At 38.6% G+C, this 26809-nt stretch overlaps 1 protein-coding gene across 3 annotated transcripts in view; it reads left to right on the top strand.

Moving 5' to 3' along the window:
* LOC126198961 (tRNA modification GTPase GTPBP3, mitochondrial) overlaps window positions 1-26809 on the top strand; it is a 145501-nt gene that overhangs the window by 46199 nt on the left and 72493 nt on the right. For 2 of the 3 annotated variants that reach the window (XM_049935610.1, XM_049935609.1), the window contains exon 4: window positions 12780-13060. In XM_049935610.1, the coding sequence (XP_049791567.1) occupies window positions 12780-13060 (281 nt within the window). Of the gene's footprint in view, window positions 1-12779; window positions 13061-24119; window positions 24242-26809 lie in introns of all 3 variants that reach the window. The other variant, XM_049935611.1, reaches the window with a different exon arrangement.

The following is a 26809-nucleotide window of genomic DNA, read 5'->3' as shown; positions in this document are numbered from 1 at the left end:
CTATCTCATTTAAATCCTGTCTGCCTAATAAACTACGAAACTAGAGTGAGACAACAGCAAATGCAGAAGAATATACATATCATGCCATGTTTATATTCATATTATTCTTATGCCTAATAGTGATACAGTCAGAAATGAAGCACGGCAATTGACTAGATTTTTAAATCTAAGATGACTCTAATTTCTGTGCAGAATGTAATGTACGAAAGAGGCGTCTGCAAAGATTTTCAAATGGAGAAAAATTTTCGATAAACTCTCGTTCAGAACATCTTCTATCATACGCAGTCTATTATTTGGTTCTTGTTGATCATTATCAAAGAAAGCAACAGTGTGTTTCGCTAAATTCCTCTCTCTCTCTCTCTCTCTCTCTCTCTCTCTCTCTCTCTCTCTCTCTCTCTCTCTCTCTCTTCCCCTCTTCCCCCCCCCCCCCCCCATTGTAAGTGGCGGTAGAAAAGAAACTGAATGACAGCTGTCTGCTTGTAATACACGTCTGTTACAGACACCATTTTGAAGGCTACGTATAGTGCTGCCACTTGTCAGAACTTCCTGAAACTATAGGGGCAGACACAGGAATATTCCACCATGTCCCACCACAAATTCCACATTTCTTTCAGCTGAAATTGAGTGAGGAAAATAATGTGTCAAATTACTTATTGAGTGCCCATCATATAATTACCGTCACACAAATACTAAAAAATTGTAGCAAAATGGAAAAGACCTGCAGAGTATCTGTGCTTACTGTGGGGACTACCTGTTGACCCTCACAGTAAAGACAAGTAATGTGCTTTGTGTAAATAGGCAGAAGGACCCATTATTGTTTCAGTTAAATTACAAAGCCATCAGAGTTGCACCTAAGTTTGTTTTTATTTAAATAGCAATCAGTTTTGGAGTTTTGTCCATCGTCAAGCCATCCACATTAAGTCCAACCACAAAACCATAATTTGTGTAGTCTGGTCATATTGTGCTTGTATGAATGCCTAAGTGCGTGCTGCATGCAGCAAAATGTCATCCAGCATGCTGGAAGTAAGGTGCTATTGTTTGCTTAAATGATTGCTGATGGATCACTGAAATAATGAGAACCTTAAAATATCTAGATGCATGTATCTGAAGTGACTTCAGGTGGAATGAACACACAACACTGGTTATAGTAAAGATGGAAAACTCATGTGGAAGTCAGTCATTCTGAAGCAACTGATATAAAATGAATTTCCCATAAGAATGATACACATGCTTATTAGTGATATGTTTAAGCTGTAACTTCTGTCACAATTACTTTTCAGAATTTTAAAATCTGTGTGGTATAGATTTACTTAACCTTGGTTCAAGGATAAGGGATTTTATAACTAGTAAGGAGGGCAAGTGGTTTGTATTATTTATAATCAGCATGTGTCATAGTTATAAAGAGACTGAGGCATGAGCATTCCCCATATCAAGTTGTTAAGCATTCTGTACAACATGACACAACAGATATGAGGGCCTGCTATAGTATAGGGCATCACCCATTAGGATCCTCTGAACCATCACCAGTTTATCTTAATTCTGGAGATTGGGATTTACTCTCAATCACATCATCTCATCTTTCCAATCTGCCTGACTCAGGTTCTGTTAGCCTAAGCATCTACTGTCCCCTATATTGCTCACTTGTTTGCTTTCTTATGTTTATCACAGGGCACTATCCACTTTTTATTAGGTCACACTATTGCCAGTGAGGGATACTACATTTTTATTAATTGGGAAATCACATTTTTAGTTGCGTATTCATGTTTCTATGAGATTCGTGTTTCTACGAGAAAAATTAAGTTTGTACTGAAACATTTTAATTTTTTAACATGTTTTATAAAACACCCACTTGGAACAATTGTTCAGAAAGGTTTGTGATGTACTTTCGAGTGGTGTCAGTAACTTTAATATTTTCTGAAATAGGGTACATAGCACTGTATCTCAGTGGTTTTAAATGAGTTTAAGTGATTTAAGCCAACCAACCCAAAGGTCCATGGTTCAGTTGCCTGTCAACCCTAAAATTTTCCTGTCACTCTCTTTTGCTGCTTTCACCTCTGGCAATGACTTATGTACTGCAAAAAATCCTCAGTTGTACTTTGGTTCAGTGTCAGCATTGAACTGTAGACCCCTCTATAACAGGCTGGATATAGCAGTACAAAGACTACATAATGCAAGAGCAACCCAGGTCCAACAGGATCAGGCATAGTAAAACAGTTTTACCAAATACCAAAACTTCTTCCATCATCTCTGAAATGAAGCTAGTGCTGTGCGTAGTCATGTACTTTCTTACACCCACTATGATCTCTTATGTCTTTTCCTTTCTCATACAATAGTAATTCTTTTTAACTTGCCATTTTAATAACCTTATTTCTCATTCCCCCTGTACCTGTCTTTACTTTTTTTGTGTACCTTCATACTGTACTGGGAATTTTTCCTCCTGCTGCTGGCTAGCCCAACTCTTTTTCTTGGTTGAATATGTTCCAAAGTAGAATTTTCCTTTTGATTCATGTACATATGCTTGAAATTTTGTGGACTAGCATCATACATAACAGCAGAAAATTTCTGAAAAATCTTTTGCTTTTCCTCTTATTCAGCCTCTGACCACGTACCACAACATACTTCAAATTGTGTGGGTGAAAAAAAAGTAGTTGTCTTGTTTATTTTATAATTATTATTCTTATCATTATTATTACTGTGTGGCTGCTGTAACATGCCAGTCAGCTGCTAGCAAAAACAAACAGGAACTTAGACTGCCAAGAGGAGATGAAATGTGTAAGCAAACAGGCCCAGACTCCCGCTCGCAGGCCTGGCAGTGTAAAGTTATAATTTGGGTTTCTCCAAAGGCAGAACCGACATATTGTTATTGGGATCACCACTCCTTCCTGGTGTTGTGGGAGTCATACTAGTATTAATGTATTCACTCCTTTCAAAATAACTAAAGAAAAACAAGCAACACACAACACAAAGCAAGTTAGAGGCATGCTGTGCAATTGCTTTCTGATGCCAGCATCATAAATGAGGTAGTACTAGCCAACCTCTATCAGTATCTGACACAACTATAGTTCAAAACTGCCATGTTCATTTGCCTACACTATATTGTTGTTGTTGTTATTGTTGCTTTCTTTGAAGTGTCACATGTATTTAATTCTAAAGGAGCACTTGTGTCTCTCATATTACCAGGAGCCAAAGAGTTTCATAGTTTTATCACACTATGATAATAAGTCACTCTGATTTACTTGCAATGTTAGTGTGACCTGTAAATATCGACAAGTGTTATGATTCTATCTAAGTCTGTATCTTTCAATTTTTACTGTTGTGTATTTATTTTATGCTTATATTGTCAAGATATTTTGGGAATAAGTAATGGAAACCAAATTAAATTCAGTTAGTTGTGGGCTCCTTGTATTTTGAGTAGTTCTTACTGACTAACCATGCACATTGTGGAACATTTCTGCCAAAGAAAAGCTGACATAAGATTCATAGAAATTGATAAATAAAACAAATGTGGGTTGAGAAAATAAAATTACGCAACAAAGAAAAATGTTTCCAAACTTCGTAGTGTAATTTGCTGTAACAAGAGCACACTGCAGATTAGAAATCAAACTTGTAGCTTGCTTGTTTTACTTAGTGTGAAATAATTCATGACCTCTAGCAGTTAATACCTACTGTCTACCTGTGTTCATAAATGAAGGCTGTGCCTTAAAATCTGGAAAACGTGTTTCAGCCGTCAAAGCAGGAACCATTGAAAAACAATACCATCAACTTTTAAAAGCGAAGATCCTTTCTTAACAGATCTCTGCACTACACAGAGTTACATAATATGGTATTCAGTTGAGCTCTTGAAAACCCGTAAGGTTAGGCTAGAAACAAGAGAGGACTAGTCTGAAGTGGTAGCTGCTGAATCAAGCAGAAGTGCCAGCAGAAACAACAGCAGTTCCTGGTTTACACACAGGATTTAGTTTACTTTTGGTTTTTGCATGCTTCTGAAAACAGCCTGTAAGTATTTTGCACTGCTGAAAGTACATTTGAGTGAGCATGGGACACCTTGCCTGTTCGGACAGGGGCCAATCTGCCTGAGAGATCTGGACAAGTGCAAAGGGTGGGACTGGTTGTCACAGGGAGCTCCAGTGTTAGTTGGGTGATGTGGTCCCTCAGGAAAATAGTGGACAGGTCAGAAAAGAAGGACAGTGTCCACTCTGTTTGCTTACCATGAGTTCACATCCCAGAAGTGGAGGAGTGTGTACTGGCATTTTCTGAATGTGTTGAGTGTACCTAGCTGCAAATCGTGGCCCATGCTGGCATGAATGATGTCTGGTGCTTGGAGTCAGAGGCTGCCTTCGGTTACCATCCCAAGGAATGAACTGGCTGACCATTTTGCTAGAGAAGCAGATGCTTACCTTCCATTCTGTTTCATGATTCCAGCTTCAGATATGCGGATTTACATCAAATCGCTCTTTGCCCAAAACTGGAATGACATCTGGTGCACTGCTGCTCTCAGTAATAAACTCTGCACAATTAAGGAGACTACTGTGGTTTGGCACTCTTCCTTCTGCTCCTCTCAGAAGGAGTCCACTGTCTCATACCAGACTCACCCATTGTTTTCTCTTGCATAATGAGCCACGTCCACAGTGTGGTTGTGGAGCCAGACTGAAGTATCCCACATATTGGTGGAATGTCGCCTCCTTTTAGCCCTTTGTACTAAGTATAATCTTGCAGATTCATTATCTTAAATATTAGCAGATGATTCATGGATGGTTGAAATGGTCCTCAGTTTCCTCTGTGAAAGTGGTTTTTATTTTCAGGTATAAAGTTTTGCTTTACTCCTCAAGTAGGGGCAAGGTGGTTGTCATTAGGGCCTCTCTTCATGTTTTCTCAGTCTGGGACCTATGGTCACTCTCCCACGAAAAGACTGCTCTTTTATTCCTCTGTTTTTCCAGTTTTTAGACTTGGTGAAACCTTTTATGCTTCTACTGTGTGTGTTTTAACTTTCTCGTTTTATAGCTTGAGTCCTCTGACTGGATTCGCCCAATTTTTGTGAACCCTCTCTCTTCTGCGAGTAACTTTGGAATCTGACGACCTCGATGTTTAGTCCCATAACCGCCCTCAATCAATCAATCAATCATTCTCAGTTCCGACAGACGTCTGGCTGCTTTGGTGAAGAGAGCCAACCCCACTCACAGAATGGAAGCAGAGCTAGAATTCTGTAGCATTGTTCCCACAACCAGTCGTGTACTTCTGGTTTTCAGCCAAGTGGAAGGCTAAAATCAGAAACTCATATGTTTCTGTGATGATCTCAGATGTGGCTTTCTTGACCTCCACTATCAGGTGAAGAATTGTAGGACCCCTCATAATAGGTCAGCTATGCACTACATGCAGGGAGTGGCTGCTAGTAGGATAGCAGAATATGTGTGGCTTGCACATGTGAGTTTTTTAAGACAAAGAAATCGCTCCACAGGCCTGGTAAGATTCATTCTGATTTCATACAAGAAAGAATTGCCGTTGATTAGAGAAAGTGGCATCTATCATGGCAGATCAGATAAATAAAATGTTAGTCAACTGCAGGGGCATATATGTAAAGATTCTGGAATTAGTTGCACTTTTAAATGGTAAAAATGCCTACATAGTACTAGAGGCAGAAACCTGGCTGAAATCAGATGTTAATACCAACCAAATTCTAATTTCCAATTGGAAAGTATATCATAAAGAAATGTTGAACACCGATGGTGGAAGTACGCTTATAGCTGTAAAAAAGTATAATATGAGACATATTCAGAAAGTGTAAGGGTTTTTTTTTTTTTTTTTTTTTTTTTTTTTTTTTTTTTTTTTTTTTTTTTTTTTTTTTTTTGAGTTTTGGCATCACTGAGTGGGAGAAGGGAATTCTCCGACCAGAATGAGAATGTCAGAAACATGGTAGTATGTAAACTCATGTTGTAGAGACCACTTGTGTGAAAGATGTCAGAAAGAAATCCCTCCACATGCAAGCCGTGTGCTGCGATCTGCGTCCAGTTCATGGAATAAATAACACCTACTGAAACTTTCTGTGAATCAAAATGATTTACAGCAAAGGTGCTATGAACAGAATGAGTGTGTTTGAGTGGTGAACAAGTATTCGTGACAAACAATGCAGTGGAAGACTTTCCATTTTGATTGATGATATGGTGCAAAAAAATTGAGGAAACTGTTTGTAAGACCACTGATTGACAGTGTATGAAATTTCTGTGATGATTCCACAACTCTCCAGAATTCCTTTATGCGAGACACTCACAGAAATGCTGAGATACTAGAAACTGTGTGCAAGATGGGTCCCAGAGCAGCTGACAGCAGCACAAGAAAAATCTGGTCAGTAGAGTACGCAAGTTTCTTGAACGATTTGAATAGGAAATTGATGACATGGTAAATCCACAGATACCACTATCTTAAGCCACCCACCTTGCTCTGGATCCATATGCTGTGCCAACTGCACGTGCAGCTGGCTATACCGGCACACCACAGATATTACTCGATGCACCGAGTTAAGGTTCGCTAGCTGTGGATGCAGAGGTCAACACCAGAGGCTCCACTGTCTGCATCTAGAATGAGTCTACAACACCTGTTACATGCACCTACTCAAATTAAAACTGTCATCACCAACATCAGTGCTGTCTACACTATTCCTAGGCCGACATGAGCCTCCCAGTTTCAGTCTATGCCTTGCCTTATTTTGCAGCCCTCAAGATTTGGATGTTGTTACTCTACTGACCTTGTATCACCTCTGGGTGATTTCATTATTTTATATTGTGCCATTGCGTGTTGTTGTCTACTAATAAAAAGTTTACAACCACCAGTGTTCATTTGTGTTGTGTACCACCAATTCTCTGTCTGCCAAAAAATTCAAAACCACAAATTCAGGCAAAAAAAAATCCTGGCCTCAGCGTTTTTGGACTGAAAAGGCATCATTTTGCTCACATTTGTTCCTCAGGAGAGACAGTCAATGCTCAGCAATATTGTGAGCCTGTAAAAAAACTGAAAATGGACAGTCAAAACAAAAGGAAGGGAATGCTGAAGAGAGGAGTGTGCTTGTTGCACGACGGTGCCCATCCTCACGACCTTAGCCACTAAGGCGCTCGTGGACTCATTCGGTTGGGATGTTTTGAATACATAACTCCCAATATTCCCCTGACGTGGTGCCTTCAGGTAATCATCTTTTCACTTTCCTGGGTGGAATTAAATTTTCAAACAATGAGCAGCTGGAGAGAGAGAGAGTCTGAAGTGAGGAAAGAAGTTGATGGCTGAGTTCTTTGAGGAGGGCATAAAGAAGCTTGTGCTATGGCTCACCACATGCATTGAACAGGAAGGCGATTATGTGGAAAAACAGTCAATAAGTGTATCAACAATATCCTATAATTTTTTTCAGATGCACTATTTTTTTAAAAAATATAGAAATATAGTACACTTGTGTTCTGAACATGCCTCATATCTTGTGTGGTTAGTACAGATTCCGAATGCAAAATAATTTGAGTGAAGGTATGTGTTAAAGTTGGATCAAACATGATCATCAAATGCTTTTATAGGCTCCCCTGCCACAGAAGCAGTATATTTGAGATGAATAATTTTTATGTCATTGGGGAACCATATCAATTATAAATTATAGCTTTAACAAAAAACAGTCCAGACCACAATAAATTATTTATTTTTAATTCTGATAACCAGTTTCAGTCCATGTTGACCATCTTCAGACCAAAGACTCAGCTGTCATGAGGAGCCAATCTATAGAGCTGTTGTGAATACTAACTGCTACCCGTCACAGACTCAGAGTTAGTGACAAGTACGAGTTGGTACTCCCAACAGGTCTGTGTACTGGCTCCGCAGATCATCTGAACCTCTGGTCTGAAGATGATCATGTAGAGTGAAACTGTATACTGAAATTAAAAATGAATAATTTATTTCATGGTCCTGTCATAGTATTAGGTGAGACTTCAACTTACCAGCTGTAGACTGAGAGATTCAAATGATTAGGGCAGGTAGTACAAACAGGGAATCATGTGAAATTGTTCTAAATACCTTATCTGAAAATTACCCTGAGCTGTTAATCAGAGAGCTGACTCATGAGGGTAACAATTTAGATCTCCTGGTGACTAACAGACCCTACTTTTTGACTCAGTTAGCATAGAACAGGGAACTGGTGATCCTAAGGCATCACTCAATATGTTTTTAAATAGTAATATAAAAATGGTGGGAAGGCATTTCTGCTTAATAAGAATGGCAAGAAGCAGGAGTTGTTCATATTACCTGGGTGGTCACCATGAAAATTTCATCTCCAGTACTGACAATGTTATCAATGGATAGAGTTCAAGAGTATTGTACAATACACTTTAATATAGGTATATCCCTTGAAAAGGTGTAAGGGATGAAAGGGTCCACCATAGTTTGACAGTAATGTTACAAAGCTGCTGTGAAAGCAGAGAGAACTTCGTTGCCAATTTATACGTAACCAGAGCCACATAGACAAACAAAACCTGAATGAAGCTGAAATTAGTGTAAAGAGAGCCATTCATTCAGCACATTCAAAAACAAAGTTCTATCTACCAATTTTACAGAAAATCTTATATCAAATCAATAAACAAATCAAAGCCATCTGTCCAAACATCAAAGCCATATGTTCAGACACTCTGCAACCATAATGCCGTTGAAACAGAGGAGGACACAGTAAAGGCAAAAGTACTAAAGAACTTTTTTCAAAACAGTTTCACTGAGGAAGAGTGCACTGTAGTTACTTCCTTAAAAAAAAAAAAAGAGAGAGAGAGAGAGAGAATGTATAGTGTAAGTATGTAGAGTGATTTCAGTTGCTTCTGTAAAAGAAATCACTCTACAGAGGGAAGGCCACTGCACCTGATGGTATACCATTGTGATTCTATGTAGAGAATGTGAAAGAACTTAATCCTCTTCTAGCAGTGATATACTGCAGCTGATTGGAGGAGGAAAGCATTCCTAATGATCAGGGAAAAGCACAGGGCACTTCCACTCTCAAGAAGGGTCTATATCACTGACATCAGTCTGTTGTAGAATTTAGAACATATTTTATGCTCACATGACATTTCTGGAGAATTAAAATCAACATGGGTTCCAAAAACAATGACCTTGTATTCCTCCACAAGCCCCAGAGATGATGCTGCTTTCCATGACTGCCAGGAGGCATTTGATAGAATTCTGCACTGCCTTTCTAATGAACAGAATATGAGTGCATGGAATTTCAACAGAATATGAGTGCATGGAATATCACAAGTGAAAAGTTTCTAGCAAATGGAACATAGCATGTCATTCTCAGCGGAGAGAAATCTTCAGATGTAAAAGGAGCTATGGGTGTACCCCAAGTGAGTGTTATAAGACAAATACTTTTCAAATTATATATAAATGAGCTAGTGGATAGCATTTGAAGTTTAATGATGCTTTTCATTAATGATGCTGTTGTATACAGGGAAGTCATGACACAAGAAAATTATAGTGAAATGCAGAGGATTGATATTTAGTGCAGGGAGTGGCAATTGACTCTCAGCATAAACAAATGTAAAATATTACACACAAATAGGCAGAAAGACCATTATTGCCTGGTTACATGATTGCAGAAAAATTACTGGAAGCAGTTGCAGTTATAAGATATCTAAGAGTATTTGTACAAAGTGATTTAAAGTGGAATGACCACATAAAACTTATCACTGATCAGGCAGGTAGCAGAAAGAATCCTCAGGAAATGCAATCCACTCAAAAGGAGGTAGCTTACAAACCCTCATTCGACCAATACTTGATTATCGCTTGTCAGTGTGGGACCCATATCCAGTTTGATAGATAAAACTGAGAAGACACAAAGAAGAGGTGCACGTTTCATTGCAGGTTCATTTAACAAATATATTACTTCCTAAATATCTTGTGGAAACACCATGAAGATAAAATTAGAGAGATACAAGCCCATACAAATGGCTTACCAGCGATTGTTCTTTCCGCGAACAGTTCACGAGTGGAACAGGGAAAGGGGGAAATGAGAGTGGTACGCAACGTACCCTCCATGTCACACTCCAAGGCAGCTTGCGGAGTATAGGCATAGGTGCAGAGTATTTATTAATAAAAAGCTTAAGCTGGGTACTCTAATTTGTGTGGTTGACATTGAAATTAATACTGAAAGTGTTAAACATTGTAGGATTGAGATGGATGATTGAAAGGTTTTTCTACCGACAAGATGAGTGACACACAAGAGAAGTTGAGTAATTGTGCAGTAGTTTTTGTATGCTCATGGGAAAACAATGTCTTACAGAGAAGAAACAAGTTGCCTTGTACTGTTCTTTTGTTTCTTTGTGTTGCTCATTATTAGAGTTTGTAACTGTGAAAGTGATAAACAATTTGCTTAAAAGTTAGATTTATTTCTTCCAAGAAAGTTTGGGGGCTTTGCTGCAATCAGCTGGATGTGTGGTGATGCTGTTTTGGCTGACAATCTGTGATATTTACAACAACCTTTTCTGAGTGTTATTTTGCCTGTGATGACATAGCGTTGTCTGATTGTTTGTGTTTTTGGATCAATGACAAGGATTTCACATTTTAATGCAGAAATTTTAAGCATTCTCATGAAAGGAGAAATATCCAGTGAAACAAAAATATTAGATGAAACTAGTTTGAATGTGGATTGCCAAATGGTAACTCACAACAACTGGTTTACTTACACATTAATTTTGAGGCATTGTCACAGATTTGTTTTGTCAGGTTTGCAACATAGTGATGAGTGAAGCAGATTGATAACATCTCTAGAGGTTTTGTGAAATAGAAAGAGTAAATTAAAATTTTACTTCTGCTCTGGTTAAAGCCATTAAGCCTTTGTGTAAGTTAACTTTCAAAACAGTTCCAGGTGACAGAAATGTTCTGGGTTCTTCTTTTAATCAAAAGCTGCTAAACTGGAAACTAAGAAGTCATTTATAGAAGCATAATTTTCATAAATGAAATTGGGAGCTGTCTACAATATATTCTGTATAGAGAGGGAATGAAAAATAAAATGAATGCCAATATTTGCAATTATTTATACAACAGTGACAAACTTGCATTAAAAATTACTGATAATATAGAATGTGAAGAGTATGATGCTGAAGAAGAGTATGCAGTCCAAATGGGTGTGATGAAAAATGGAGTCTGTAGAAGACAATGAAAAAAAACAGACAATAAAAGAGAAACACAGTTCTCATTACTTTCATAGGCTCAATGTAAATTTTCGCTGTTATTTCATGATGATGAGGGTGCTCATGTCACTTAGTGACAGTGGCAGATTTCTAGTTCAAAAGCAGGTCTGTGAGTTCTTTTAATGAGTTGGAAACAACTGCTAACGCTTTGTTTTTGTAAAAAAAAATTCATTGGAGGTTTGACAAAACTCTTTCATTTTGTACGAGAGGAGTCTTACATCATGAGCTACACTGAAGAGAGCTGTACAAGAAGGATTTGACATGAAACCAGATACTGCAGAGATCCACAAACAGCTGTCTTAGCAAAAGAAGAAATGGGAAGAGTCTCTGCAAGAATATTTCCCCATGATGAAACTTATGTCTGTTGTGCAGATATTAATTATGACTCACTATTCCTGTCTGTGATTGACTGGATAGAATATGATTCAGGCACAAAACTTCAGCTTTATGGTGCTGTAGATGTGAAAGAGTTTAAGAAAGTGCTGCTTAAAATCCAAACAGAAAGTATTTCAGCTGTAGCACCAGCAGTCGCAGATCAAGTGACAGAAACCACGAGAGAAAGAAACAGACAGTTCATTTGCAATGACTTTGTCCAAATCTCATCTGAATGCACAAATGAGAAGAATAGTCAAAGGCAATAATGAATGGAAATGCTGTTAAGGGAAGTATTAACAACTGTAAATTTAAAAATATCCAAATAAGTCTCTGGGAGAAGCAGGTGCTAATTGACTGTGACAGTCAGTTTGTTATGTCAGGATGTTTAGGAAACAATGAATGCAATATTGACAGTATTTGGGAGAAACTTTCTCTTTCCACAAGTATATTTTATGACTACTGTTAAGATTGATGACATGAAAACTGAAACAGATATTTTGTTGTTTCTAGATACACTAGGAATTTAAAAACTGTAGTTGTAGACCAAACTGAAGTTTTGATAAACGAGGAGGGAGTTACTACCAGCAAACTCACCTCACACGTGTCTGTAAAGCGGACAAACTAGAAATAGACACTGAAAACTCTACTGGTGATGAAAAAAGGAACATGATGAAGGCTTAGTGACTAAATACACTGTAACAAAGACAAAGTCCATGAATGTGAAAACTGAATATCAAGAATCTTGTCCAGTACCAAGTATGAAAGTAAAGTAAGTGATACTACAAGGGTCCATGACTACAGTGACATGTGATGAATATATGCTACACTGGCCAAGTGGCTACTCATCATTCAAGTTGGATGATCATCAGGAGAGCCAAATGTGGGATTCAGGGGGGGAATGTAAAGGTGTTCCTACTGCTAAGCAAGTGATGCACCAGAGAACAACCTGAGTAATGTACAGTACTTTTTTAAGTTAACAGAGAAGATACAAGTAGCATTGTACTGTTTTTTTTGTGTTCTTCATTATTAAACTTTTTAACTTTGAGAGTAATAAATAGTTTACATGAAAGTCAATTCATGTTCCTACAACATATCTGACACACACACACACACACACACACACGAAGATAAACACCCCATTTGCTAAGTCTGAAAACTATGATATTGCTATCACTATTATAATTGTTATTACATTATTCCAAATTGCAGGTGAATTCACAAAACGTGCTTTTCATGCTGGTAAGCTTGATCTGACAGAAGTAGAAGGCCTAGCTGATTTGATACATGCAGAAACTGAAGCACAAAGGCGACAGGCAATCAGGCAAGCTGAGGGAGCGCTGGCAAAATTGTATGGTGAATGGCGCAAGGAGCTGCTTCGTAACTTGGCACATGTTGAAGCTCATATTGACTTTGATGAATCTGAAGATATAGGAGGAGATGTGTTTTATGCTGCCGAACTTTCTCTGCACCAGCTGCGTGACAGTATTCAGGTTTGTCTTGTGTCAGACATCAAAAGCTTTTCCCATTAGCCAATGCTAGCAGAAATGTCCTGAAAAACCTGCCATGTAATTCCATGAAACCTCAGGGCATATGCATTATCTTCACAACAAAAATAATTCCAGAATTCCAATGAAACATTTTCAGTTGTAAACCTTACCAGTTCTGGGTACACTCTTGGTGACTATGTAATGTTCCTTCACTCCAGCAAGTTAATAAGTTCAGGGGATATAATAGATGACACAAAACTGAAATCCCTAGTGAAGATGTGCTTCTTCCTCTGCTTCACATCAAACTAGGCTTAAAGAAGCAATTTGTTAAGGTAATGGATAAACGTGGAGGACGATTTGTGTACCTCTACCTCTCAAATAAATGTCCTCATCTTACACCTGCAAAAATGGTGTGTGCCTTGGCCCCCAGATTAGACAAATTCAGTAAGATCCAAATTTTAAAGAAACCCTGAAGACAAAAGAAAAACAAGCATGGCATAGTTTATGTCTATCTTCAAGAGTCTGCCAGTTCAGTTTATTCAGTATCTCTGTGACTCTCTCCCATGTGTCAAACAAACCTGTGACCATTCATGCTGCCCTTCTCTTTATATGTTCAATATCCCAGGTTAGTCCTGTTTGGTACAGGTTCCATACACTTGAGCAACATACTGGAATGGGTCGCATGAGTGATTTGTAAGCAATCACCTTTGTAGACTGATTACACTTTCCCAGGATTTCACCAATAAACTGAATTCTACCACCTGCTTTACCCACAACTGAGCCTGTGTGATCGTCCTGTTTCATATCCCTGCAAAATGTTACCCCCAGGCATTTATATGAGTTAGCCGATTCCAACTGTGACTCTTTGATACTGTAGTCACAGCACACTTTTTTTTTCCATTTGGTGAAGTGCACTATTTTAAATTTCTAAACATTTAAAGCAAGTTGCCAATCTGTGCACCATTTTAAAATATTAAGATCTGACTGAATAATTATGCAGTATTGCATCATCTGCAAAAAGCCTTACGTTACTGTTATTAATTTATACTGTCCACAAGGCCATTAACATACAACATGAACAACAAAGGTCCCAACACACTTCTCCGGGATGTGCCCAAACTTACTTTTACATCTGACAGTGACCCTCCATCCAAGATAACATGCTGTGTCCTCCCTATCAAAAAGTCCTCAGTCCAATCACAAATGTCACTTGATACATCATATGACCATACTTTTGATAATAAGTGTAGGTGTGGTTCTGAGTCAAATGCTTTTCAGAACTCAAGGAACACTGCATCTACGTGAATGCTTTGATCCAAAACTGCCAGTGTGTCATTGAGAAAAATGTGAGTTGGGTTTCACATGATTTATGTTTTTGGAATCCAAGCTGGTTGGCATGGAGGAGGTCATTCTTTTTGAGATACGTGGTTGTGTTCTAAGATTCTACAATAAGTTGATGTCGAGGATACTGGATGGTAATTTTGTGGATCACTTGTATTATTGTTCTTGTAGACACATGTTACCTGTGCTTTCTTCCAATAACTGGGCACAATTTTTTGTCTGAGAGACCTATCATAGATTACAGTATTAAAATTTTTTTTCTGGGGATATGAGTTGTGATTATTATGCAAATCAGTGCTGGCTGAATTCAAATCCGTTTTTAGATTTTTTTTCTATCAGGCACAGTTTTGAGTAATTACTATTTTAGCTTCTTTACCTTTTGTTTACTGCATAAAAAAAGCATTAAACACTAGTGTTTCTAAACTTTGCTGAAGATATATTTCAACCAATAAAAGAACTACTCAGTACATCCACTGTCATACATCATCATTAGTGTTCTGCCAAAAGGCAGGTTTTCACATGGTAGTTCTCCAGGCTGCCATCCTCTTCAGGTCTGTGTAATTTCCTCTTCTCTTTATGTCATCTATCATCTTGTATCTCCTTCTTCCTTTCAGTCTTCTCCCACAAACCAGTCCTTCCAAAGCATCTGCTAGCAAGCACTCCCTTCTCAATGAATGTCCCAACCTGTTCTTTTTCCTTTCTCTTATAACCTTCAGCAGACATCTTCTCTCACACCAACCAATCAAATACTCTTTCATTACTCACTCTTTCCATCCAGCATATCCTCTCCATTCTCCCCCACACCCACATCTCAAATGCTTTTAACCTTTTTTCATCCTCTCATCTCAGCATCCATGTTTCTGCCCCATATAGTGCCACACTCCAGATAAAACATTTGCCAAGCCTTTTCCGTAGACCTTTATCTAATTTGCCACATAACAGTCTCCTCTTTCTGTTGAATCCCTTCTTCACTATGGCAATTTGAGTTTTCACCTCCTGGTGACATCTCAAGTCCTCAGTTATTGTGCTTTGAAGATATTTAAATGCACTTACTTGGCTAATGGTAGCTTGTCCTATTTTAATATTGGACAGTGTGTATCTTGTACTGATGACCATACTCTTTGTTTTTGCTGTGATTATTTGCATCCCATATTCCACAATAGCTTCATTCAGATCTTTCAGCATATTATTCACTGTCCGCTCACTTTCTTCCACTAACACCATGTCATCAGCAAATCTTACACATTCTAATGTTTTTACACCAATATATATTCCTCTTTTCTCATCAAAGCCTTTCGCGATAATCTCTTCAAGGTATGCATTAAACAACAGTGGGGAAAGGCAACATCCTTGTCTAACACCTCATCCAGTGCTACTCCCTTCTGACATTTTATTCCCAATCCTTATCCTTACTTTCTTATGTAAATATAGATTCTGTATCAGTTGTCTCTCTTTCCAATATGCTCCTTTCCTCTTCGACATATCCATCAGCTTGGTCCGCTGAACTCTGTCAAAAGCCTTTGCTAAAGCTTTAAAAACTGCAAAGATTTCTCTACTTTTTTTCCGTATGTCTTTCCCTTATAGTTCTTAACAGGCCAATAGCATCTCTTGTTCCTTTTCCTCTTCTAAATCCGAACTGCTGCTCCTCTGCAATCCCTGTATCCAGCTTGCCATATAGCCTTCTATTCAAAACTCTCAGCAACACTTTAGCTGCATGAGAAATTAAACTGATGGTCCTATACTCTTCAGATTTTTTAGTGTTTCTCTTTCTCTCTATTGGTATCATAACTGTTGCAAATAAGTCCTCAGGCCATTCCCCTTTGTCATATATCTCATTCCAGAGGTAGACAATTTCTTTTCTTGCCTTGTTTCCCATGCTCCTCAACAGTTCTGCTGGCAAATCATCAGTTCTACATAACTTCCTATTCTTCATCTCCATCAGTGCCTTTTCTACTTCTGCTTCCAAGTTGATGAATCCGTTTCCATCTCCTGGCACATATTGCTCCTCTTTAATCTTAATTTTGCTTTGTATTTCATCCCCCTTTTACAGACATTCAATATATTCTTGCCATCTGTTCAAAGCCTCATGTGGTTCTTCTGATAAAGTACCATCCGCTCTTTCTATTTCCATGTTATTCCTCTTTTACGTTCAACAGCCATCTCACTAGCCAGTCTATACATCATTTCATACTTTCCCTCTTTCTCCATTTTCTCTATTTCGTTGCATTTCTGTTTCATCCATTTTTCCCTTGCTTCTACAGTTTCTCTTCTTAATTTATTACTCAGTTTCCTGTACCTCTTTTTGTCTTCTTCAGTTTCCCCATTTTTCCAGTTCCTCTGCTCTTCCATCTTTTTCAACATGTTTTCTGGTATCCATTCTTTCCTGGTACTTTGGGATACTCTAATTCCTAGTACTTCTTTGGCAGAGTCCATGAGCCCTTCCCTCACTTTATCCATTTGTCATTAATAGTTTCATCAACACTATCTCTTTTTCCATTTTTCCATAAATCTGTTTATCAAATCTGATGCCTTTCCTACTTCTTTGAGTCTTTCTGTGTTTAGTCTTTCTTTTGCTTTACTTCTCCAGACTTTTTTCAACTTCACTTGTATTTCCCTACACTACTAGGTTGTGGTCTGAATTTGTATCCACTCCTGGATAAGCTTTGGCATTCTTCAAACAGTTCCTAAACCTTTTTTGTATCACGATGTTGTCCAACTGATATCTTTCCCTATTCAAATTTGATATCTACGTGTAATGTCTTCTTCTGTGGTGTTCAAGTAATGTGTTACCCACTGCTCATAAATTTTCTTTACAGAAACTAATTAGTCATTCACCTCTCTTATTTCTTATTCCTAATACAAATTTTCCTACTGAATCTTCATCTCTTCCTTCACCCACCACTGCATTCCAGCCCCCATGATGATGATGCAGGCATTTCTATTTTCTTTTTCAATGAGTTCTTGTATTTTCTCATAATATTCTTCCACTTCCTCATCTCTGTGCTGACTGGTTGGCATATATACCTGTATTAACACCAAATCATTTTAACTTCTCATCAGTCTTCCATCAATATAGTGTACCTTCAGTACCTTATTTTTCAGCTTTTGCCCTATCATTATTCCTACTCCGTTTTCACCACTCTTGATTTACCCTGAGTAAAAGAGCATATAATATCCACTTTCTATCTCCCCATTCCCTCCCCATCTCATTTCACACAAACCAAGGGCATCTGATCTGTTCCTTTTCATATGCTGTTTTGCATTCTCTAGTTTTCCTGCGTACAGTAGTGTCCTCGCATTCCATGTTCCAGTCCTTATCTTTCCTTCCTCCATTGTCCCTTTCTTCCTTTCAAATATGTCTACTCTCAGTGTGTTCCCCTCCCGGAGGTCCGAATGAGGGGAAGTTTTAAGTCCGGAATCTTTCACATAGAGAGACATACCATGTACTGCTTGGGAATGTAAGGTGGTAGTTTCCCGTTACTTTCCACATAGGTAGTAGGTTGCCCATCCTAAAATCAGCCATTCGCTGTGAGTCAGACGCTGTCTGTAGCCGCCCTTCTGGGGTACAGTTGCTAGGACAGTTTTGGGATAGGAAAGGGGGAGTGATAGGCCATTGTGGTACACATGTCTGGCTCCTCCCCTTTGGCCTGTCCAGCTTGGGTGACCCTACTGGTAGCTAAGCTACCGCCAGCATAGTCCTCCGGATACAGAGCACACAAACCTCCTCGCCAGCACAGACAGTGCTACGTTAAGGCAGTGTTCCCTGAGGAAGACTGTTATACATAGAGCTTAAAAAATTAAAAGCATAATCTAAAAATATATATTTCCCACCACTATACTTTATACATTACATCATTTATACTTTTATTCATTCCTTTTATGATGAATGTCCTTGCAATCTTGAATTGTATTCCAATAGCAATCAGCCATCATGGTATGTATCAGTTTTGCTTCATACTTACATCCTGATGTCCTTATGGAATGTTTCTCAATGTTCATCAGACATGTCATTGCATCTTTATGAGAACTGATCCAAATGAGAATACATGAAATGCACTTTGAGGGATATGTTGCATCCCAATTTTTGGTATGCAACAAGCATCTCATTTACAAATTCTTTGTAGTTATGTGCTCTTCATTTTTACAGAACATTATTTGTGACATGCTTAAAACATATCCCTGCTTGTTTTTCTTCTGTCACCAGGATTTCTTCAAATGCACTTACATCCACATCTAACTCTACATTTATACTCCACAAGCCACCCAACGGTGTGTGGCAGAGGGCACCTTACATCCCACTGTCATTACAGCCTTTTCCTGTTCCAGTCTTGTATGGTTCGCTGGAAGAACGACTGCTGGATAGCCTCTGTGCATGCTCAAATCTCTCTAATTTTACATTTGTGATCTCCTCGGGAGGTATAAGTAGGGGGAAGCAATATATTCCAAACCTAATCCAGAAACACACCCTCTTGAAACCTGGACAGCAAGCTACACCGCGATGCAGAGTGCCTCTCTTGCAGAGTCTGCCACTTGAGTTTGCTAAACATCTCCATAACCAAATAACTCTGTGATGAAACGCACCGCTCTTTTTTTTGGATCTTCTCTATCTCCTCTGTCAACCTGACCTGCTACGGATCCCACACTGATGAGCAATACTCAAGTATAGGTCGATCAAGTGTTTTGTAAGCCACCTCCTTTGTTGATGGACTACATTTTCTAAGGACTCTCCCAATGAATATCAACCTGGCACCCGCCTTACCAACAATTAATTTTATGTGATCATTCCACTTCAAATCATTCCGTACGCATACTCCCAGATATTTTACAGAAGTAACTGCTACCAGTGTTGTTCTGCTATCATATAATCATACAATAAAGGATCCTTCTTTCTATGTATTTGCAATACATTAGATTTGTCTATGTTAAGGGCCAGTTGCCACTCCCTGCACCAAGTGCCTATCTGCTGCAGATCTTCATGCATTTCGCTGCAATTTTCTAATGCTGCAACTTCTCCGTATACTACAGCATCATCCGCGAAAAGCCGCATGGAACTTCCGATACTATCTACTAGGTCATTTATATATATTGTGAAAAGCAATGGTCCCATAACACTCCCCTGTGGCATGCGAGAGGTTACTTTAACGTCTAGAAGTCTCTCCATTTAGAACAACATTCTGTGTTCTGTTTGCTAAAAACTCTTCAATCCGACCACATAGCTGGTCTGATATTCCATAGGCTCTTACTTTGTTTATCAGGCGACAGTGTGGAACTGTATCGAACACCTTCCGAAAGTCAAGGAAAATGGCATCTACCTGGGAGCCTGTATATAATATTTTCTAGGTCTCGTGAACAAATAAAGCGAGTTGGGTCTTACACGATCGCTGTTTCTGGAATCCATGTTGATTCCTACAGAGTAGATCCTGGGTTTACAGAAATGACATGATACGCGAGCAAAAAACATGTTCTAAAATTCTACAACAGATCGATGACAGAGAATAGGCCTATAGTTTTGCGCATCTGCTTGACGACCCTTCTTGAAAACTGGAACTACCTGTGCTCTTTTCCAATCATTTGGAATGTTTCGTTCCTCTAGAGACTTGCAGTACATGGCTGTTGGAAGGGGGGCAAGTTCTTTCACATACTCTGTGCAGAATCGAATTGGTATGCCATCAGGTCCAGTGGACTTTCCTCTGTTGAGTGATTCCAGTTGATTTTCTATTCCTTGGACACTTATTTCGATATCAGCCATTTTTTCGTTCATGCGAGGATTTAGAGAAGGAACTGCAGTGCGGTCTTCCGCTGTGAAACAGCTTTGGAAAAAGGTGTTTAGTATTTCAGCTTTACGCGTGTCATCCTCTGCTTCAATGCCATTATCAACTCAGAGTGTCTGGATATGCTGTTTCGACCCGCTTACTGATTTAACGTAAGACCAGAACTTCCCAGGATTTTCTGCCAAGTCGGTACATAGAATTTTACTTTCGAATTCACTGAACGCTTCACGCATAGCCCTCCTTAAGCTAACTTTGACATCATTTAGCTTCTGTTTGTCTGAGAGGTTTTGGCTGCATTTAAATTTGCAGTGAAGCTGTCTTTGCTTTCGCAGTAGTTTTCCTAACTTTGTTGTTGAACCACGGTGGGTTTTTCCTGTCCCTCACAGTTTTACTCGGCACGTACCTGTCTAAAATGCATTTTACGATTGCCTTGAAGTTTTTGCATAAACACTCAACATTGTCAGTGTCGGAACAGAAATTTTTTTTTTTTTTTTTGATCTGTTAGGTTGTCTGAAATCTGCCTCCTATTACTCTGGCTGAACAGATAAACCTTCCTCCCTTTTTTTTGTATTCCTATTTTTTCCATATTCAGGAATGCTGCAATGGCCTTATGATCACTGATTCCCTATTCTGCACTTACAGAGTCGAAAAGTTCGGGTCTGTTTGTTATCAGTAGGTCCAATATGTTATCTCCATGAATCGGTTCTCTGTTTAATCACTCAAGGTAATTTTCGGATAGTGCACTCAGTATAACGTCACTCGATGCTCTATCCCTACCACCCATCCTAAACATCTGAGTGTCCCAGTCTGTATCTGGTAAATTGAAATCTCCACTTAAGACTATAACATGCTGAGGAAATTTATGTGAAATGTATTCCAGATTTTCTCTCAGTTGTTCTGCCAATAATGCTGCTGAGTCGGGAGGTCAGTAAAAGGAGCCAATTATTAACCTAGCTAGGTTGTTGAGTATAACCTCCACCCATCATAATTCACAGGAACTATCCATTTCTATTTCACTACAGGATAAAGTACTACTAACAGTGACAAACATGCCACCACTGGTTGCACGCAATCTATCCTTTTCAAACACCGTCTGTGCCTTTATAAACATTTTGGCAGAATTTATCTCTGGTTTTCCGTACCTATAACAATTTCAACTTTGGTGCTTTCTATCAGCACTTGAAGTTCTGGTACTTTGAGGGATATGTTGCATCCCAATTTTTGGTATGCAACAAGAATCACATTTACCAATTCTTTGTAGTTATGGGCTCTTCATTTTTACAGAACATTGTTTGTGACATGCTTAAAACAATTCCATGCTTGTTTTTCTTCTGTCATCAGAATTTCTTCAAAATTTGGGTCTTACTGAATCTGTCTAATGTTGGGGCCAAAACACACGCATCTTCCTTTATCTTTGCTGGTGTAAGACAAGGAAATTTATGTGAGAGGTACGCAAATCCTCTTCCACTTTTATCCATTCCCTTAACAAATTGTTTCGTTAAGCCTAGTTTGATATGGAGCAGAGAAAGAAGTACATCTTCACTACCTACCAGTTTCTTCTACAAAAATTTTTTTCTCGCAGTTTCCATTTTTGTAAAGTCCATGTTTTTTTTCATATAATGGGAATCCATGTCTGAACTATCCCACTCACATATGAAACAGCCATATTTGGTGTAGCTTTGCTGCATACCTAATATCATGGCTATTATTTTGAGGTCATGATGTATTTTCCACTTATGTTCAATGTATTTCAAACATGTGAGTACATATTCCAAAATTTCATATGACTCTTTAGCCATATTAGCATATGCATTTGGAATGAAAGGAATTACCTTCCCATTGTGGAGTAGAACAGCTTTTAAACTAGTTTTGGGGGCATCTGCACAGGGTCTCCAGTCCTGTGCATTGTATTTAAAGTCCAGAGTTCTGATTATGTCACATACATCATTACGGAATATTTGAAAAAAAAAAAAAAAGAAAGAAAGAAAGAAAAGTGCATTCTCTATTACTATAAGAAGTTACAATTGTATCTTGTCTTAGAAGATTACATTCTTTTAACCTAGGTCCTGGCACATCTGCCTTTTGTTTGCTTAGGCCCAACTCTCAGACTAGATCATTCAGATATGCCTGAATTAAGATGCACAGATCTCGATAACTTGTTGCCTGATATGTTGGATCACTTCTTTCAGGAGAGGAGGCAAATCATGACTAACACTTTCTTCTTCACTGTGTCCAAAATGTGGTCTTGAAGGCACTGGATCACTGTCAGAGTGTGGCACTGGTCTGATTGCAGAAAGCAAATTTGGGTAAACTATGTGTCTTCGACTTTCTGCTTGTAAAGCCTACAACTTTTGTGAGACAAAAGTAATAGTCTGCTACTTGATCTTTTTGCTCCCTCGAAGACATGGGTGCTGCAGAAAGTGTGGAATTTTTACCCTTCCACCAACTTATTAGTTTTACATCACAACTCGCTCAACACATATGTGGTGCCCAGTCCTTGTCCTGGTCTCCATGTTCCATTATAAATAAATGCTTGTAAGCCTTCTTTATGATATATCCATCTTTTTGATTTGCAGCTCCTTGTATTGGCAGCATTTGCAGCTAAAATGTTTTGGATGTGAGGTCCGCCAGTTATACGAAACACCGTTTTTCTTAGTACCCAAACATGTTTCAGCACCACTGTGCCATCATCAGTGGGTTTTCATTTTTATTTATTCTTTACATTTGGTGTGCATGAATTTTCTGGATCACTTTTGTGTTAATTACTACAAGTAGCTTGTCATGTTTTCGTGTGGCAAGCACTTCCATTCTCCGCATCATGCTGAGATGTTGTGATGCATACATAACTATAACAAGTATTTTCCACAAATAATGTAGCAAAACACTTTTCACTACACCAGAACACAGTGTTATTGTGGTTTGTTCTTCTTTATGATGTACAAAGATTTCTTTCTCTGCCTTTACAGTGTGTACTCTTTGCAGATGTAGCAAAGAGAGCCTGAATTATTCTGACATGTCTGGTGACAAGACATTTCCTACGAAGAAACAAAATGTATGAATAATATTTGGTAAAAAATAAACACCAAGATATTTTAGGTACAAAAGATTATGTTACATTTTATTTGTGCAAAAAAATAAAAATAAAAAACATGCTTGATACAGTAAAAGACTCTGCAAACTTACAAATTGAGTTCCGCGAAGGTGGATGCTGTGTGGTTCTACTTCAGTATGGCAATGATTTTTTTTTTTTTTAGAAAAAAATGGAAGATTCCTTTCAATAAGCTATTAACATCAATCAGATTAATAGATGTATTGCTGTGAATAGAGAAATATATACTCACATGGTGGATATGGATTCCAAAATCTCGCCCTTCCCTTACATGACATGCTGAAAGCCATGAATTGAGGCAGTCAGATAGATGCCACACTGCTTGACTTCCAAAAAGAATCTGACTCAGTCCCACATCAACACTTATCAAGGAAGGTATGTTCACATGGAGTATCAAATGAAATTTATGCTGGATTGTGAGAATTCCTCAGTAGGGAGGATGGAACATATAATCAAGGATGAAGAGTCATTGACATTTACAAGTAACTTCAGGTGTCAAATATTAATTACCTTGCAGTCAATGTTAATAGCAACCTCAGATTTTTCGCAGATGCTGCAATTATATAACGTGTGTTCTTTATATGTTGCCCACCCCAAATACTGCTTTGTCCATAAGCCAAAACCAAAAACATGGGTAGCAAATAGACATTATTCAGCATGATTGCCATGTAACTTCGTGTTTTACAAAGGTAATAACAGCAGTACATCTTTTTAAATAGCTCCATATATGTTTTATTCCATAATCCACTTGCTCTTATCAAAAATGTATTACATGTACTGTTCACATAAATATGACGTTATTAAAAATGTAACACAAAACTGACTGACTCTTCTGTACTAGTACATAGTGCAGGTGCCTGGCTATCACATCGTGTCCACTTGCTGGAGTTGCCAGTAGACAAACACAGGGAAAGAACACGCCAATCATTCAGTCAACTTCATTCATTTGTACACCAACAAAGAGTAAGTATAAATGCTACTCATAAATGGTGAATGTGAATTAGTAGAACAGCAATTGCAATAATGTCATCTTATATGCTGTGTACAGTAAAAACAGTTCTTGATTAAAGACTGCATCATTGTTACTTTGTGCATATTGTGGTTGAAGATAGGTGTAATGCTACTCAGGCAGAGGAACTTTACAGAGAGTTAAATCCTGACATGAACCCACCTTCTCAATGAATGTTTTACTGCCTTGTTGTGATGCTTTAGGAAATGTACTTTTTCATGACAGCTTGAATAGGAGATTGGCATTCCTAAAATCAATGTACATCACATTCTGACATGTTACCACTTCCATTCATATCATGTACACTTGCACCAAGAATTCCGTGAAAATGATTTCAAGAATTGTGTACAGTTCTGTAGTGGAATATCAGCATCAGTGGACAGTTAAAGTTGGGTGTGGAAGTCTCGGTGGTACAATTATTGGCCCTTCTTTCAACAGTGGTAACTTAAACTGCAGGGAATATGCCAACTTTCTGACATCAATTCATCCTCATCTTCTGCTTGAAGTGTCACTAAGAACCAGAATGCTTATATCGTATGAACACAATAGATGCACAGTACATAATGCCTTGCGTTCACGTCACATTCTGAGCCAAAAGTCTCCTGACAGATGGATTGGTCGTGGAGGAATAATGCATTGACCTGCTCAGTCTTGTAACTTAAACTCTTCTGGACTTTTTTCTTTGGGATTTTGTGAAAGACATTGTCTATCGCAATATTCCAACAACTCCAGAGAACCCATAGGAATGTAATGTGTGCAGTTCATTTCAGCACACAGCACTGAAAGCAGTGATTAGCTCTTTCATCCAACATCTGGCCAAGTGTAACATTATCTGTGGTTAGCACTTTGAGCACCATTGAATGCTCTCCCACTTTATGTGCCCACAATGGACTACAGTGCAACAAAATGCTATTAAATATCGCCATTTCTGTTTCTTATTAAGCTAAGTGTTTTGCTTATGTGAATACATGACATGTTTTTTAGAAGGTCTTTAGCTTAGGAATCTGTTTACTGAATGAAAAATACAAATTGCTTTTTAAGAAAGTTTACTGTTGTTCGTATTGTCATAAGGAACAATGATACAAGCGAGGCAGTCATGTATGTTAATGTCCTGCTGGGAGCTAAACAATATTTGCTTGATACATTTTTTATTTTACTTCTGGACAAAAAGTTATTTGGTACGGTCGAGATAAATAATAAGGTACTGTTTGACAAATGTTGCACAAGGATTCATTTGGATCTTGATAATGTTATAAAGTGCTGCAAAGACTGACAACTTGCTTTAAATTCTCAGAAATGTAAATTTTTGTATCTCACAAAACACAAATATGTACCATTGTATTGTTACAACATCAATCAGTGACAATTGGAATCAATCATGCAAGTACATAATCAGACAGGAACTGAAATTGAGGGTAGCAAAGCAAAGCTGAAATGCTTAACTGTGTTTTCATATGATCCTTTACAGGGAATATCACAGGAGAATTGCCCCAATTTAATCTCTGTACCACTGAAAAGATGAGTGAAATAAGTGTTAGTGTCAGTGGTGTTCAGAAACAGTTGAAATTGTTAAAATTGAATAAAGCTCCATATTAATGGAGTCCCTGTCAGACTCTATATTGAATTTGCGACTGAGTTAGCCTCTCTTCTAACTATAATCTCACCCTGGCATTTGCCTGAAGCAATTTAGGGAAATCATGGGAAACTTAAATCAGAATGGCTGGATGCGGGTTTGAACCATCAGAAAGTTTTAGATCAAGGCAGTCATTAGACACAGTATTTCTTGATTTCTGAAAAGCGTTTGACTCAGTAGCACACCTTTGATTATTATCAAAAGTACGATCATATGAGGTTGTTGTTGTTGATGTTGTTGTCTTCAGTCCTGAGACTGGTTTGATGCAGCTCTCCATGCTACGCTATCCTGTGCAAGCTTCTTCATCTCCCCGTACTTACTGCAACCTACATCCTTCTGAATCTGCTTAGTGTGTTCATCTCTTGGTCTACCTCTACGATTTTTACCCTCCACGCTGCCCCCCAACACTAAATTTGTGATCCCTTGTGTTAGAACTTCTAGTTTAACAAGTATATTTAGAAACGACACAACAACACATATATGTCACAGAGTAAGTTGACATGTGAACACGTTAGCGTTCAGATAAGCACTGAATCTCAGTCTAGCGGCCGCTGCTCGGCTGGCCGCTTAGGTGGCGCCGCTGCTGCATGGCTGGCAGGCAGACAGCGCCGCACGTAGAGGACGTGCGTAATTGCGCGGCGGCACTTTAAATGATCGGCGAGTCACAACACTTTTCCCCCCTTTGAAATTGTTGCACTGGTCTTGATGGATGTGTCCTGGAGATGGCTGACGTCAATAGGCGTTGTGTGACTCGACGTAAAGTCTCGAGGAGGAGGCTTCCCGTACGGACGGAAGTGTCCCCGATGATAACGGGTCGAGATGACAGGAGACGTAGGGGTCAAATCTGCTGGGGCCCCACGCACCAATCTGCCCATTGCGGCAAATCCAG

This window comes from Schistocerca nitens, chromosome 8 (genome assembly GCF_023898315.1).
Source record: "Schistocerca nitens isolate TAMUIC-IGC-003100 chromosome 8, iqSchNite1.1, whole genome shotgun sequence".
In the NCBI taxonomy this organism is placed as follows: Eukaryota; Metazoa; Arthropoda; class Insecta; order Orthoptera; family Acrididae; genus Schistocerca; species Schistocerca nitens.
This window is presented reverse-complemented; position numbering and strand designations above follow the sequence as displayed.